Genomic DNA, 16,277 nt, shown 5'->3' on the forward strand with positions numbered 1-16,277 from the left:
CCGGGCTGAAGGTGGCGCTGATATTATGGGGTCTTTGGAACAGAAATGTAAAGGATATTCTAGTTTTCCCACTGTGAAAAACAAAATAAAAAACAAAAACCCTTTGACCTATTGGGGAGGAAAAATTTTTCTTTACACTTCAAAGTTACTCTGCTTGGTGTAAGAATTAAATTGACATGGATAGATTAATAGGAAGAAAATCAATTTAATTCATATGTTTTGGAGCTCATAGAAATATGAGTCTCAGAGAAGTGACCAAAGTAGGCAGGCTTGACACTTTTTAGACAAAAAGACAATGCATCTTTGAGGAATTGAGAAGACAAAGAAGTTTGTGCTTGGGGTAGTATATTGTTAAAGAAGTGATGAGGTTTGTTTCTGCGGCTATCTCAGCCCTGAATCCGTCTCTAGTCATAGCATGTTTCTTCACCTCCAGGAACAGTAAGAGTACCTTTCACGTGGGAGCTTTATTTCCTGCTTTCAGGGAGACAGGAAGATTAAAGTGTCCTTTTTTCACTGGTTGTTGTTAAGTAACTTTAATTTAAAATAATCAGTATGCAAAAAAAAAAAATATTAGTACGCCTAAGTGGCATATTTAGGGATGGCCTACCCTGAACCCTATCAAACCCTAGATACTTAGATATTTTTTCACAAATTGAAAAATCATTTGGATTATGTGTAACAGACTTTCTGTGGCTTGAATTAATCAAGCAAACATTCATGTATTCAGCAAATATCTAATGAATGTCTGTCAGATGCCAGTTTTTAGTAACCCCAGGAGTACAGATACAAATATGACACATTTAGATCCTCAGATTAGTCCCAGTTTAATTGGGGAGAGACACACAGAAGAAAATAATTGTACGTGCAGTATGCTATGTACAATAATAGAGGTATGTGTGCAGTGGCCAATTGAAAGCATAGTATGGCTTGTAGAAATGTGGAGGAGTGTCTCCATGGAAGCGTGCTAACTGGCCACAAAGCATCTTTTAATAATGAGTTGGAGTTCTGCCGGGCCAAAGATGTTACCTTGTCAGTGCCCTGGAGTTGAATATATTCTTACTCTAACTTGTAATTTGTAATGTATGTATCACAAAGATTTTCCTTTCATGATTACAAGTTATTAAGATATGAACTCTTAGTTCCAGGGTCCCACATGGTGGATTTGCTAACATCATGGGTGGAAGTGGATTGCAAAACTTTACAATTGCTGCTGTGCCATATACTCCAAATCTCCTACCAACTTCAAGCACATGGTATGTTAAATTGGCTTATTTAAATGCATTGTGAATTGTCTTGATTACTTTTGAAATGATTAAAGGTCTAACTATTATACTGCTACATTAAAGGAAAACCTCAACAGTAATCTCTTTTTAGCTTTTTGGAATCAGTGATAAATAAGTATCAACATAATTCATTGCCTCTTCTTTTTATGGTAGGGAAAATATTTGAGGAAACGACCTACCTATAATTTTAGTTGAATGTCGTTCAAGTATCACTGAAGTTACACTGTCATAAGTATCACTGCTGAGTTATACCATCACTTCACACTAAATTCCCTTATTGCTTATTAATTTTAGACTGAAAGGAACTTATTTTCTTCCACTACATTTGCATGCTAAAGGAAACTGCAATGCAGCAGTTTTTTTTTCTTTTTAAATACTACTTCAGGGTTTTCCAATTTGAATGCAAATTTGAGAGGGTGGTTTTATGTTAATTTTGAGTAGTGTTTTAACTGCTAGACAAAACAATAAGAAATTTCATAGATTTCCTTTTTAATGGTGGTATATTTTTCTTTTAAAGCATCAACATGCTCAAGTTACCTGAATACCCAAGTAAAGAAATACTCAAGGACAGACTTCTTGTGGCGTTACATTGTGGCAGCTATGGTTACACAATGGCTTAAAGAACTCTGAAAATTTCATCCGATTACTGATGCGCAATTCAGAGTGGCAGAAATAATTTAGGAAACTGTCAACAGAAAAGGAACCTAAATGCACCCCATAGGCAGGGCTGATGTTTAAAATTCATAAAGGATCACGCTTTCTACCCTCCCTTCCCGGTTCCCTTTTATGTTTTCTGTTTGCGACACAATTAGAAAATATAAAATCACAGTGGTCTTCAATTTAAAAAGTGCTAATTGAAAGTAGTAGAAATTGTCTTTTTTCATATTTCTTTACTCTTATCCAAGATTGTGTTAAGGCAAAAATCTTATTCTACATTCCACCTCCACTATGTAACTGTCTTGTTAAAAGGGTGTTTTCTCTTTATTTTCCTATATATTAAGTTATATTAGGACATCCAGCCTGGTATGTTCTGTTGCATGTAAAGTGCTGTTTATATTTTGGAAAACTATTGTATAGAATGTATTAATTTAGATTGTGTATAAAGCCACAAAAATATGTATTTTCCCATATTGAATCTATATTGCAATGATGTTTTTTAGCTTTTTAATATTTTAATATATAATGTAAAGTTTAGACTGATGTGACTAACAGCTGATGAAATGACAATTTATATATTAAAGCTTATATTGTATGAATTATTTGCATCTCTCAGTGGTCAGTTTTCCATATATGTATTGTAGTCTCAAAGTTTTTCTTATGCCCTATTTTAATTTATATTTTAGGCAAAACTAAATGTAATATTTTACCACATTCTTTTTATTTTATCTGTGAGTTCTGTTAACATTTGAAGAAGTAATCTAATGTGCAGATTACAATTTAAATATGTAATTTTTTATTCTTGTTTTTTGTGATTAAAATACTGAGATCAGGTGACATATGTCTAATACAGAGCTTTGGGTTCTTAAATTTTACGGTGATCTAATCAATATTCTTTTGAAAGGATACACTTGAGTAGTTGCAGCATACCTTTTAAGGGGAAGTGTAGGAATGCTTACATATTTAGAAGTGCTAACAGAGGAACTTACAATGTCTAGGACTTTGCCTTTGGAAACTAAAAGTACACTATCCAGTGGTATTGATGTTGGTAAAATGACTCATGCAGATTTTTTTCTATGAGTGGCTAGTCATATTTTCAACATACATTGACAGCTTTGATACGTTATAGAGCTTCTTGAATATATGTCTTCTGGTCTTTTGTTATTGCAGATATATATATATATATATATATATACACACGTATATATACGTATTGATATATATATATGTAGAGAGAAAGCATTTCTGAACAAATTAATTTCAAAACTAGGAATTCTTTAAAAATGACAATTAGCTTTAAAATTAAGACTCAGATGCATATTTATGATAAATGAAGCTAATTAAAAATTTTTATTCTCAAAGTTCACTTGTTTAAGAGGTTGCCTTCTGGGTTTTCAAATAGGTAACTGACCACTTTAATATTACATTCCTTATAATTTAATGTTTACAAACATTTATTTCTGTTTTGTACAATACATTGGGCTTTGTCAGATTGGTCCTTCTGCAAGTATTTATGTAGAAGAGATATTAAAATATTAAAAATCTCATGGTATTTTACCCCTGAATTTGAATATTTTTGATACAAATTTAGCAAATTCAAGGTTTATTTTTTATGTTGTTTTTATCTTTTAACTATAAGAATGTAGTTAATATAAAATATTTTATATGGATTAAAAATACTATTTAAGCAAGAGGAGCAAGTCTTTTTAATATACTGTAGTCCTATAATGTCTTCTGTAAGTAGATGGATACGTTGAATGCAAAGTAGTATAGAAAAATGACTAGAGATTATTAACCCCTTTGGGTGAAAGATTACTTTTATAGGAAAATGACTCAGCCCTTAAAACATGTAGTGGTTCCATAAAATGAGGAAAACAGGAACACAGCACTCTAAAGCAATAAAAGTATAGGACAAAGGAGCACAATGTAAGAACCCATTAATAAAAACATTTGAGCAAGAGTAGATTAAATTGATCACATAATTTGAAGGAATAGTGACCACGTAGTAAATTGATCACATAGTTTGAAGGAATAGTGACCACATAGTTAATAAACTCTTGTAGTTTGTCCAGAAATAGTGTATCTAATAGTGTGTCCAGCTTTATTTTTTTATTTTTTATTTTTTAAAGATTTTATTTATTTATTCATGAGAGACAGAGAGGCAGAGACACAGCAGTGAGAGAAGCAGGCTCCACGCAGGGAGCCCAATGCGGGACTCCAGGATCACGCCCTGAGCTTCAGCAGCCACTCAACTGCTGAGCCACCCAGGCATCCCGGAAATCCCAGCTTTAAAGTGTAGGTCACAATTTGGAGGCCCAGTAGGTGGTTTCCACTCAGTTTTGTTTGTTATGCCAATTCTAAAATTCTGAAATGAGTTGTCAACATATAAAAAATCCGGAAGTTTCATGCAGAAGTCTAGATTTTAGGCTTTTGAGAGATCAAGAAAACACTAACAATGTTGGGTATTGATTCCTAGAAGGCATAGTAGGTGCAATTGAGGAGAAGCTGCTTCTTTCAGTGACTGAATACGCTCTTCAGTCTTCTGTTTGCCTGTCCCAGCCTGCACCCCTGGTTTATGTTACCTTCCTGGCCATTGACAGCATTAGAGTTTGCTTTAAAGAATCTATGTTTAAAAAAAAAAAAAGAATCTATGTTGATTGGAAATGTTTCCCTGGAGTATAAATTGGCACAAATTCTTTGGAAGGCAATTTGGTAATGCCTTTTTATTTGAGAGAGGGAGCAAGCACACAGGGAGAAGCAGACACCCCCCCCCCCCAGCAGGGAGCCTGATATGAAACTTGATCCCAGGACTCAGATTATAACCTGAGCCAAAGAATGGATGAAGAAGATGTGGTTTATGTATACAATGGAATATTACTCAGCCATTAGAAATGACAAATACCCACCATTTGCTTCGATGTGGATGGACCTGTAGGGTATGATGCTGAGTGAAATAAGTCCATCGGAAAAGGACAAACATTATATGGTCTCATTCATTTGGGGAATATAAAAAATAGTGAAAGGGAATAAAGGGGAAAGGAGAAAAAATGAGTGGGAAATATCAGAAAGGGAGACAGAACATGAGAGACTCCTAACTCTGGGAAACGAACTAGGGGTGGTGGACAGAGAGGTGGGTGGGGGGTGGGGGTGACTGGGTAATGGGCACTGAGGGGGGCACTTGATGGGATGAGCACTGGGTGTTATTCTATATGTTGGCAAATTGAACACCAATAAAAAATAAATTTATATATAAAAAAAAGACACTTAACCGACTGAGCCACCCAGGCACCTTGGCAGTGTGAAAAATTTTTTTTTAATGTACATATACTCTGACTCCATATGAATTCTAAGAATTTATCTCCTGGATAATCTTGCTCATGTACATAAAGATATTTGTACAAGAATATTTCCTGGGGCACGTTGGTGGCTCAGTGGTTGAGCCTCTGCCTTTGGCTCAGGTCGTGATCCTGGGGTCCTGAGATCCAGTCCCACGTCGGGCTCCCTGCATGGAGCCTGCTTCTCCCTCTGCCTATGTCTCTGCTTCTTTCTGTCTCTCATGAATAAAGAAAAATAAAATCTTAAAATATATTTCCTGAAGCCTTGTTATAGAGAAAAATGGGAAATAATTTAAATGTCCATCAGTGAGGGGTTACTAATAAGTTACAGCCATACAACAGAATACTAAATAGTATTTACAAAGAATAAGATGGACTTACACATACTGATATGTAAATTTTTAAGGTATGTTGAGTGAAATAAGGCATATAGGGAGTAATTAGTGTATAAATACACATCGGGCAGATTTACACAAGAATAATTTCTGGGCTGTGGATCACTGCTATATGTGGGAAAGCATTGTAAGACGGGATGAAGACTTTTTCATTATATAACCTTTATTTCCTATTTATCTAAATCCCATGCCTGTGTTATTTTCTATGTGATATATGTAAAAAAGAAACGCTGGTGTCTTTAATCGAGGAAAGCAAGCATCAGTCGTAGGTTTTATGGGATCTATAAAATGCCGTAGCAGTAGCAATAAGCACTATTTTCATGACCACAAAACTTACTCTTTTATAATGTGGTTAGCTTAAAGTAAGTCTCTTTCAGTCCGATCCCAGCAGCATTGTGGCAATGGCTCTCCTGTCTTCTGACTGTCCTTGTTATTTCCCTTTCGGTACCGGAAACGTGGCCTCTGGTGTGGCAGTCTCTGATGGCATCATCAAAGTGTTTGGTGACATGAGGGGTAAGCACGGTAAGTCCTCAACACCAGAGGGGGTGAGGAAGCGCAAGAAGGCGGCACTCCTCTGCCCGAGCCAGGACAAGGACAACGTCAACCTGGAGGAGCGCAAGCAGATCCTGGCAGGTGACGTGGGCCAGACTGTCGACCACCCCTATGCCACCTTTGTCAGGATGCTGTCAGACAAGGACCGCCACTGTGCCCTCTGCGACACAACCTACGAGACTGAGAGAGCAAGAAGGAGGACACCTTGGGTTTATCTTCTGGACACCTGAGCCTGTACCCGTTAAGAGCAAAATGATCTATGCCAGTGCTAAGGATGCCATCGTGAAGAAGCTGACGGAGATCAAGCATGAATTACAAGCAAACTGCTAGGAGGGGGTCAAGGACTGTTGTAACCGGGCAGAGAAGCTGGGGGGCCGTGCCGTTATCTCCCTGGAGGCCAAGCCTTTGTGAGCCCCCTCCAGCGCTCTGCCTGGAGCATCGGGCAGCCCCAGACCTGCACATGGGGGTTGCAGGCGGCCCTTCCTGCCAGACCTGAGGGGCTGGGGAGATCCCAGCAAGGGAGGCCAATCTCTTCACCTCAGTTGCCAGACAGCCCTCTCACCCCCTGGGCCTTCCTGCTCCGTCCATCCCTGATGGTTCTGGCCTTCCCAAGCTGCTTTTGATCTGATTCCTCTTGGGTTGAAACAGACCAAGTTTCCCCCTGTCACCCCAGTTTGAGGGGGGGCTGTATTTTTTTTTTTTTATGACACTCCAATTTCCCACCTGTTCCTTTTCTCATGCTGGTAACTTTTTTTTTTTTTTTAAGATTTTTATTTATTTATTCATGAGAGAGAGAGAGAGAGAGAGAGAGAGAGAGAGAGAGAGGCAGAAACACAGGCTGAGGGAGAGGCAGGCTCCCTGCAAGGAGCCTGATGTGGGACTCGAGCCCGATCCTGGAATCACACCCTGGGCCAAAGGCAACACTCAACCACTGAGCCACCCAGGCATCCCCCATGCTGGTAACTTCTAACATCAATAGTGACTCTGTGCTTGTCTGTTTAGTTCTGTGTATAAATGGAATGTTGCAGAGAGGACCCCTCCTTGCACTGCCTGGTTCCCCTTCCCTTCTCCCCTGCTGGTGGCCACGCATGGAAGCAGGAGCGGTAAGGGACCTTCAATTAAAAAAAACCACACACATGCACACACAAAATAAAATAAGTCTCCTAATTAAAGTCTTTTGCAAACAAATAAAGGAATGCTCCTTTGCCCACAAAGCTCTATTTCCACATTGCCTGTTAATTAGCACTGTTTATAGCTCTCTAAAATTCTACCAATTAGACATTTATTTGAATTTATATTTTTTTCTCTGATTTTCCTTTTTTTTAATAGCACTTACTTGATATGGGAAAATCTGGAAAGCATGGATTCATGTACTAACTGGGAAAAATCCATAAATTACAAGTCTACTACTCAACGGTGTTATTAGCTTCCAGTCCTCATGTATTTTTTCCATAAATGAGTTCATAAAGAACATAGCATTTAGTATCTTTTTTTTATTTATTCAGCATTATATTTTGTATATTTCTCATGTCATTTCAACTTACTTTTAAACATTTAAAAAATATTGGCATAATATTCTATCATATAAATGTATCATAATTTATTTGACCATGTCTCTAAAATTTTTAACATCAATTTCTAATATTTTTGCTTTTATAAGTAACAGATGGTCTCTTTCAACACTAGTTATATTTTAACAATGGTAACATTTTCTGGGTTATTTGTTGAGATGTCCATCAATTGCTCCACAGTTGTGGAATTACTATTGGAAGATTCAAGGAAGGGCTGTTGACACAGTAGGTAGGACCAAATAGCTTTGTTCCAGCAGCACAATTAGGGCCGTGTGCCCTACCCGAGTGTAAAAAAGGTTAGAGAGGTAGAAGGATATGACAAAGGTAAATCAATTTTAATCATTACTTACTTCAGTCTTCTTTCCAAGAGCAAGAGAGGAAACTCATCTACATGACATAAGCCTCCTTCTCAGGACCCAGAACTTGAGCATTTAATATTATGTTATATAGTCCAGCTTTGTGGACAGTTACTTACACTCTTATGGGTTAAACTAGAAACCTAGCTTCCATTTGCAAAGTTTTCCACAAATGGAGTTAAAAGCTTTTGTCAAATAGTATGTGTGTATAACAGCTATCTCTCTGAGTGGGTTTTTAGCTAACAGTAGAATTTTGCTGATTTTCAGCACAATTAGGCATATTAATACGTATCAGTAGTCACTATTTTTCTCATGAAATATGCTCCTCTGTTCTGTGCACATCCACAGTGGTTAGGTAACAAAATTTACCTCTAAAGTTAACTAGCAACAAATCTCAATTTTACACGTTAGCTTAAGCTATCTTAATGTGGAGAGATTTCTGTTAGAATGTCCTTTGTGAAACTCTTAAGTACCGGGTTATGGTTACATGCCTACTGGCCAGGTATAAATGGCACAAATGCACTTATTTAATTAATAATAAGCCCTCTCAATTTACAGATGAGAAAATTGTGGAGATCAGAGAGGTGGTGACTTGCTTAAGGCTTCGGGGCTACTTTACTACTAGAATTTAAAGCCTTTCTTTTACTCCATGCTGTCTCTTTATGACATAACTGCATTATAAAAAGACTCTTTTAGAAAAACACCTGCAGCCTATTAACAGTCATGTAAGACAAGCCTGTTGGGAAACTATAACTTAATAAGCTGATAGTTAAGAGTGATTAATAGGACTATATTTCTTCTCTCCCACTGTGCCACAATAAGCAAGGGTGGGTACTTTACCATCTCAAGATGAAAAAGAACAGATGTATTGTCAGATCATAGATCATGGGTAGTCATTAAGTTTTATTATCTTTATAAAAATGTTCAATTTCAAGCATACTTGGTGCTTGGAAATATGTTGTGAACCTAATGTTGCAATACCATTAAAACCATAAACTGAGAATATGATGACTATTATTGTATACTTGTGTGACTAAATTGAGTCTAGTTGAGTGAAATGGAGGGCGACTCATCCTAGGTGAGTGCTGGATACACAGTAGAGACAACTTTCCAAATGAATTCAACAAATTCCCCTTAAATTATTCAACACTGGTTTGGGGACTGGGTCACAGTCCCTACCCTCAAAAGGAAATAAAATTCGGTTGGGCAGATGGAAGGCATATTTGAAACATTTTAAAACTGCAGTATAGCCTATGATTAAGTGTAAAAACCAGCTACAGAAGTGTATTAGTGAAGGGGAAGAAGAGTTTAATATAAACTGAGTATCCAAGGTAGCTTCAAATCTTTGGCCTGACTGAAATATTAAATTGCTCTGTAAATTTGGAGGTAAATAAATTGATCACCCTGTTGATTGAATAAATTACTGAAAAGCAGGTTAAAAATGATAAACTTAACAACACAAGGCTAATATGTAGCAGTTGGGTTCTCAGATTTTTACTTAGTGAATTATTAGCTAGCTCGGTTCTAGATTCTAGTCATTCCTTGAGAATTCTGATTTAGTAATTTTAATAATTTGGAGACTCTTGTGTCCATATTCCAAGCATATTGGAAGATGGCTCTATATTTTTCTCAGAGTGTGGCAATATCTGATTCTTTTTGAAAGCTTAGTATAGGAGTGGGGAGGAGTGCTTAAAGTGATGCCCGCACAGTATACTCATATAGTATTTCTCTTTTCCTCAAATCTTAGACACCTGGGTGGCTCAGTGGTTGAGCGTCTGTCTGCCTTCGGCTCAGGTTGCGATCCCGGGATTCGGGATCGAGTCCCACTTGGGGCTCCTGAGAAGAGCCTGCTTCTCCCTCTGCTTGTCTCTGCCTCTCTCTCTCTCTCTGTCTCTCTCTCTGTCTATCTCTCATGAATAAATAATCTTTTTAAAAAAATCTTAGAGGAAGAAATTGATATTCTCATTCAAATTCCAAAATTCCATATGTATAGCCAACCTGACATCTTCACTTAGATGTTAATGAAGAATTTAGGGACACCTGGGTGGCTCAGCGGTTGGGCCCCTGCCTTCGGCCGGCGGGGGGCCTGGAGACCCAGGATCAAGTCCCGCATTGGGTTCCCTGTGTGGAGCCTTGCTTCTCCCTCTGCCTATGTCTCTGCCTCTCTTTCTCTGTCTCTCATGAATGAATAAATTAAAAAATCTTAAAAAAAATCATCTAAAACTTAAATATATCCAGAGCGGACCTCTTGTTTCTCCATTGTCTCCCTCCCCATGTCCACCTGTCCCCCTACACGTATCTTTCCTATCTCGGCAAATGGTCACCATCATCTACTTCAATGCTCTGAGCTGAAGACCTACAAGTCATCCTTTATTCTTTCCCTTTTCTCATCTTCTACATCTGACCCATCACCAACTCAGGTTGAGTTTACCTTTTCCATATTCTTTAGTCAACTTCTATTGCCCTGTCCAAATCACCATGATTAGTTTCTTGGATTAGAGTGGTCTAACTCAAAGGGAGGCAGAAGGCATTATGGTTAGGAATAGAGGCTCAGAGCTGGACTGCCTGGATTTGAATTCCAGCTTTCCTACTATTAGCTGTTGTTAGAAGTTCAGCTGAGCTGGGGAATGTTGGGGTAGATGTTAGAGTAGCTGATTAACGGAACAAGCCAAAAATGAAAGAGTTAAGCCTTTAATCACCTGCTGGGATGGTTATATGCAGGAGTCTAAAACTGGAGAAGCCACTGACTCCCAGTGTTTTATCTCCCTCGTGGAAAGGCACACTAATCCAGAATCAAGTGCATCAACACAGACATGGGAGACTTCTCACTGTTGCAGGAGTCCTGAACTAAAGGCTCCAGTAATTTTATGGACCCTGTGGTTGAGCGGGGAGATGGTGAAGGAGATGGGTTAGGAGTGAAAAGCTATAGGGAAAAGTCAAAGTGGAACAAAACATTTGCAAACATCTCCACTTCCCCTCAAAAGGAGGACTCAGCAGAAGCATCTGAAGGCTTCTGCCCCATGCCTCAGATAAAGAGAACCAGAAATGAAGGCTAGGAATGCAAATATATGAAAAGCATGACTGAGCAGGGGAGCCTGAGTTGTTGACTGCAATGCACTAGCTATGTGCCAAGTCTGGGTAGGGAGCAGCAGCCTCTTCCCACGAGGCCTGCCAGGGAAAGCTTTTGTAATTCCCCATGGGCACATCTGAAAAATCACATCTAGGTTCTTAACCAGGAGTCAGGCTCCTCAGCTGTGTGACCTTGGGCAAGTTTCTTAACTGCTCTCTGCCATTTATTTATTTTAATTTTTTTTTTCTCTCTGCCATCTATAAAGGAAACAAAGTTATGAGAATCACATAGAGTATTGTTAGTTTTCTATTGCTGCTGTAACAGATTACCACAAGCTTAGTAGCTTAAAACCACAAAAATTTATTCTCTTAACAGTTCCTCAGGTCAGAACATTATTGAAATAAGGGTGAAAAATCATGATTGCATCAATAAATGTAGAAATAAACACTTGATAAAGTTGAACACCCTCCCCACCCCCCTTTTTAAAAAGATTTCATTTAGGGAGAGAGCACATAGCAGAGGAAGAGAGAGAGTCTTGAGCAGACTCTGAACTGAGCATGGAGCCTGATGTGGGGCTCCATCTCACGACCCGAACCAAAATCCGGAGTTGGATGCCAACTGACTGAGCCACCCTAGTACTACAAAGTTCAATCCCTTTTGATGAAAACGGACATAATTCAAGATTTAAAAGAATTCCTTTGATTTGTATTGTATCAAAAATTTGTATTGTATACCAAAAATTTTAGAGCAAATATTATGTTAATGGGGAGACTTTATTCTCATCAACATCTGCCCCAAGACAGGAATACTCAATATTTCTGTTAATGTTTGACATAATATTGAAGGTTTGGCTAATGTGATGTAAAGAAAAGTTACCAGGATGGGAAAGAGATAAAATTACTTGCAGATATGATTGTGTACAGAAGAAATAAGTGGATTGAACAGAACAGCTATTAGAACTAATGGGAGATAACAGTGATAGCATTTGTCTTTATCAGCAGTAATCAACCAGAAAATTTAAGTGGAAATTAGATATCACCTACAATAGCTGATAAAACTATAAGATAAGAAATAATCTCTCAAAAAATGCAAAAGAAGAGTTCCCATGTAAAACCTTAAAAACCATTTAAAGACTACTACTTGAGAGTGGGGAAAAACTTTTAAGACCCAAGCAACTGAAACTTTGAGAGGAAGAATTGCTTGCTACAAAATAAGAGGTTCTTTCATTTGAAGGACATCATGGAGAAAGGTGACAGATTGCGAAAAGATGTTCATAATGTGTAAGTCCAATGAAGGTTTCACATATAGAATATATACGAACAAACATGCTGCATATCAACAAGAAGAAGACAGGAAACCCAGTAGACAAATGAGCAAAGAATTTGGTTAGGCAATTCACAGATGGAGAAGCCCAACTGGCTGACAAGTATATAAAGAGATGCAAATCAAAACAGTCAAATTTCAAATAAAAACTAGGTCCCACATCAGAATAGGAAATATTAGAAAATAGAAAATACTAAATTTCAGTGACCATGTGAGAACTGTTATTAAGCCTTGCAATTTAGAGTGTTAACTGGTGGGTCTGTTCTGGAAAGAATTCTTGAAAAATTTGGTTAAACTAAATATGAATGTGCCTACGGCCCAATTGTCTGGTGCTTCATATTTTCTAGAGGAATTTCAAACTTTTCCATAGAGGGACATTATTACTTTTTATTGTGGCCTTGTTTAGGTTAGACATCTGTATTGCTTCCAGTTTTTGTTTTAAAACATTACTGCTATGAATATTCTTGAATGTCTACATATGTGCCAGAGTTTTCTTTTTAAAGACTTTATATATTTATATATTTATTTATTTGACCTAGAGAGCACATGCAGGCAGAGAAGCAGGCGGAGGGAGAGGGAGAAACAGACTCCTCACTGTGCAGAGAGCCTGACATGGGGCTCAATCCCAGAATCCTGAGGTCACCTCCTAAGCTGAAGGCCGATGTTTAACTGACTGAGCCACCCAGGTGCAGAGTTTTTCTGATCCAGTTTTTCTGGATCATAGGGAATGCACATCTCTAAATTTAATAGTTGATCCTACTGGTTTTCCAAAGTGGTGATATTATTTAATATTTTCTTTAGCCGTGTAGAAGAGATGTGATTACTCCTAGATTCTAGTTAACACTTCATATTGTCAGACTTTAAAAATTTGCCATTACAGTCAGTGTGAAATATAATCAGTGTGATTCTAATTTTCATTTTCCATATTACTTAAAAGGTTAGCAGCATTTTGATAATAGATTGTCCATTTGTGCTTCTATGAAGTACATTGTGGTAAAGAATATAATCTGTATGATACCAATCATTTAAAATTAGTTGAATCTTAAAACAATGGCCCAGGATGCATTCAGTCCTTGTAAATTCCTGTTTACGAAGAGGCGTGAAATACTTCACTTTTTTGGGTAAAATGTTCTCTATATATTTATTAGGTAAAGCTTGTTAACTGCATTGTTCCAATCTTCCATATGCTTACTGATATTTTTCTGCTTGATTTCGTGAGCTATCAATCCCTGGGGGCTGAGGTGTGTTAAAGTCCTCAGCTCTAGTGGTGTGTTTATATATTTCTTCTTGTATTTAGGTTTTGTTTTATATAGTTTCAGGCTATATAGTGTAGAGTTTGGTTTGGAATTTTTATATCTGATGTTGAATCAACCTTTTCTCATTATGTAGTTTGTCTCAATGCCTTTTGTCTTAAAAGTCTATTTTGTCTGATAATATAGTCACATCAGCTTTATTTTGGTTATCCGCACTGTATATATATTTTTTTTCATCCTTCTAACTTTAACTATTTGTTATCTTTATGTCACAGGATTCTTTTTAAAGCAGCCTATAAGTGAAATTTTTTTAAAAGATTTTATTATTTATTCACAACAGACCCAGAGAGAGAGAGAGAGAGAGAGAGGCAGAGGCAGAGGGAGAAGCAGGCTCTCTGCAGGGAGCCCGATGTGGGACTTGATCCCAGGGCCTCTGGGATCACTCCCTGAGCTGAAGGCAAACTGAGCCACACAGGCATCCCTTATAAGTGGATTTTATTTATTTTTACCCAATCTGATAATCTTTATTTTTAAACACATTTTTTGTTAAAATTTACACAATAATTCATATATTGTATTTATTTCCATGTGCTAGCTCCTTCAGGAATTCCATTTGAACTCTTGTAGATATTTCCACTCTGCTATCTCTTGTATATTTTCTATATGCTTGTGTCTCTGTTCCACATAGACAAATATTCTGCAAAATATTCCGCAAAATATTCTGATTCATTTTCCAGTTTATTCTTTCTTATGCTGTGTCTATTCTTTTGTTTAACCATCTTTTACACTTTAAGTTAAAAGTATTTTATTTTTCATTTCTAGTTCTGTTTGGTTCTTTTTCTGAGTCTTCCTTTTTGTGTTCTAGTCTTTTGTTCCTTATTCGTATTTTAAATTCCCAGCCAACTAGCTTATTGGGAAAATGAACCCAAGGAACAGGAGTGTGAGCTTAGAGAAAGGGAAACCAAGAAGGCGGGAAAGCCAATCTTAAGGGTGCCCCTGTGGATTGATCTTCACTGTGGGCAACTGGAACCCAGTTCTATCAGGACCTTTTGAAGAGCTGGTATCTCAGAATTGTCCACTAAAAGAGTGGAAGATGAGAGCATTTTTCCATTAGCTTTCATCCTCCACTGGTCCAAGTTTGCCCCAGGGATGGCAGTCTTCCATCCTTTCAGATGTGTGTGCATGAGTGCCTAGTTAATTTCTGAATACATCCTAACTGACATCAGAGGAGCCCAGGGGTAGAGAGCAAGAGATAAGTGGTACCGTTGAAGCAAAACACTACCAGATTACACCTGTCATTCTTGATTGCATAATCGCACTATCTGGTGTCTTCTGGGGTCCAATTCTTATGGCTGTAGTTTCCAATGGCCCTATGCCCATGGTCCGTTGTTTACATGTTTTGGGATACTCTGCTCTGAGATTTTATTCCTTGGCAGTTTATCCATGGGGATTCTTTGGGAATTGACTTGCCAGTTGGCCCCTTTTGACTAGGCTGTTTTTGATTCTACCAAGCATCAAACCCAGTACAGTTTTAAACCATATTCTTAACCTGAAGTTTCTTTGGCACCACTCTCGTAGTGTACGTTTGGACTAGAAACCCAAATAAAAGTCTATTTGTGCTTATGAATTCTTAGGAGAGATTGTTTTCTCCTCTATTAGCACATAGGGATTGAGAAATTAGTATTTTTTAAAGACTTTATTAGAGAGTGAGAGAGAGAGAGAGAAAGAGAGAAGGAGAACATAATGGAGAGGGGCAGAGGGAGAAGCGGGCTCCCTGCCAAAGTAGGGCTTGATCTGAGGACCCACCAGGGGATCATGACCTGAGCCGAAGGCAAACACTTAAGCCGCTGAACCACCCAGGCACCCTGAGAAATTAGTTTTTCTTATTATCTCTAATGTAGGGAGTAGATTTGTGGGTCTTTGAAGTCTCCTATTAGACTCCCCACCTCAGCCAGGCCTCTTGTGTCTCCATGCCCCATGACCCTATGAGAAATCAAAGATCAAGGTCCACAGGATCATTGAATATTATTACCAGTGAAAACTGGGTCTACATTTTCATGCGACTTTAGGAACCTCAGCATTTCTTACTTTGTTTGCCAGCTTTTAGCATGTTTTAGGAAGTTTTTTTCCTTTTAACATTATGCAACAATTTTGGGTGTTTTCAATGGAAGGGTCCGTCAGATTCTCGGGGCTGCAATGTTGCCTGAGATGGAAATATTCATTGTTGTTCTTAAGTCAGGAAAGTAAATGAAATTTCTTATAATTCAGGAAGTCTTTCCAAAATTCATCGTTACTACCACACATTAGAGCACAGTTGGAGAATCAGTTTGACTAAGTTGTAATGTTGATTCTAACATTTACTAGCTGTGTGGTCACATGTAAGTCAATCAACCTCCTACTGCCTCAATTTTTCATCAGAGTAACAGTACCTACTGCATAGGGTTGTGATGACAATTTAATAAGTTAATATTCATATAGCACT

At 37.8% G+C, this 16,277-nt stretch overlaps 1 protein-coding gene and 1 pseudogene across 5 annotated transcripts in view; both read left to right on the top strand.

Moving 5' to 3' along the window:
* Window positions 1-2,542, top strand: part of HACE1 (HECT domain and ankyrin repeat containing E3 ubiquitin protein ligase 1) — a 107,295-nt gene extending 104,753 nt beyond the window's left edge. For all 5 annotated transcript variants that reach the window (XM_072831946.1, XM_072831949.1, XM_072831947.1 and 2 more), the window contains 2 exons: window positions 1,140-1,253; window positions 1,801-2,542. In XM_072831946.1, coding sequence (XP_072688047.1) covers window positions 1,140-1,253; window positions 1,801-1,903 — 217 coding nt within the window. In that variant the 3' untranslated portion in view covers window positions 1,904-2,542. The remainder of the gene's footprint in view (window positions 1-1,139; window positions 1,254-1,800) is intronic.
* A 156-nt stretch (window positions 2,543-2,698) lies between these two features.
* LOC140636578 (cofilin-1 pseudogene) lies at window positions 2,699-9,152 on the top strand (annotated as a pseudogene).
* The last annotated feature ends 7,125 nt before the right edge of the window (window positions 9,153-16,277 follow it).

This window comes from Canis lupus, chromosome 7, assembly GCF_048164855.1.
Source record: "Canis lupus baileyi chromosome 7, mCanLup2.hap1, whole genome shotgun sequence".
NCBI classification, from domain to species: domain Eukaryota; kingdom Metazoa; phylum Chordata; class Mammalia; order Carnivora; family Canidae; genus Canis; species Canis lupus.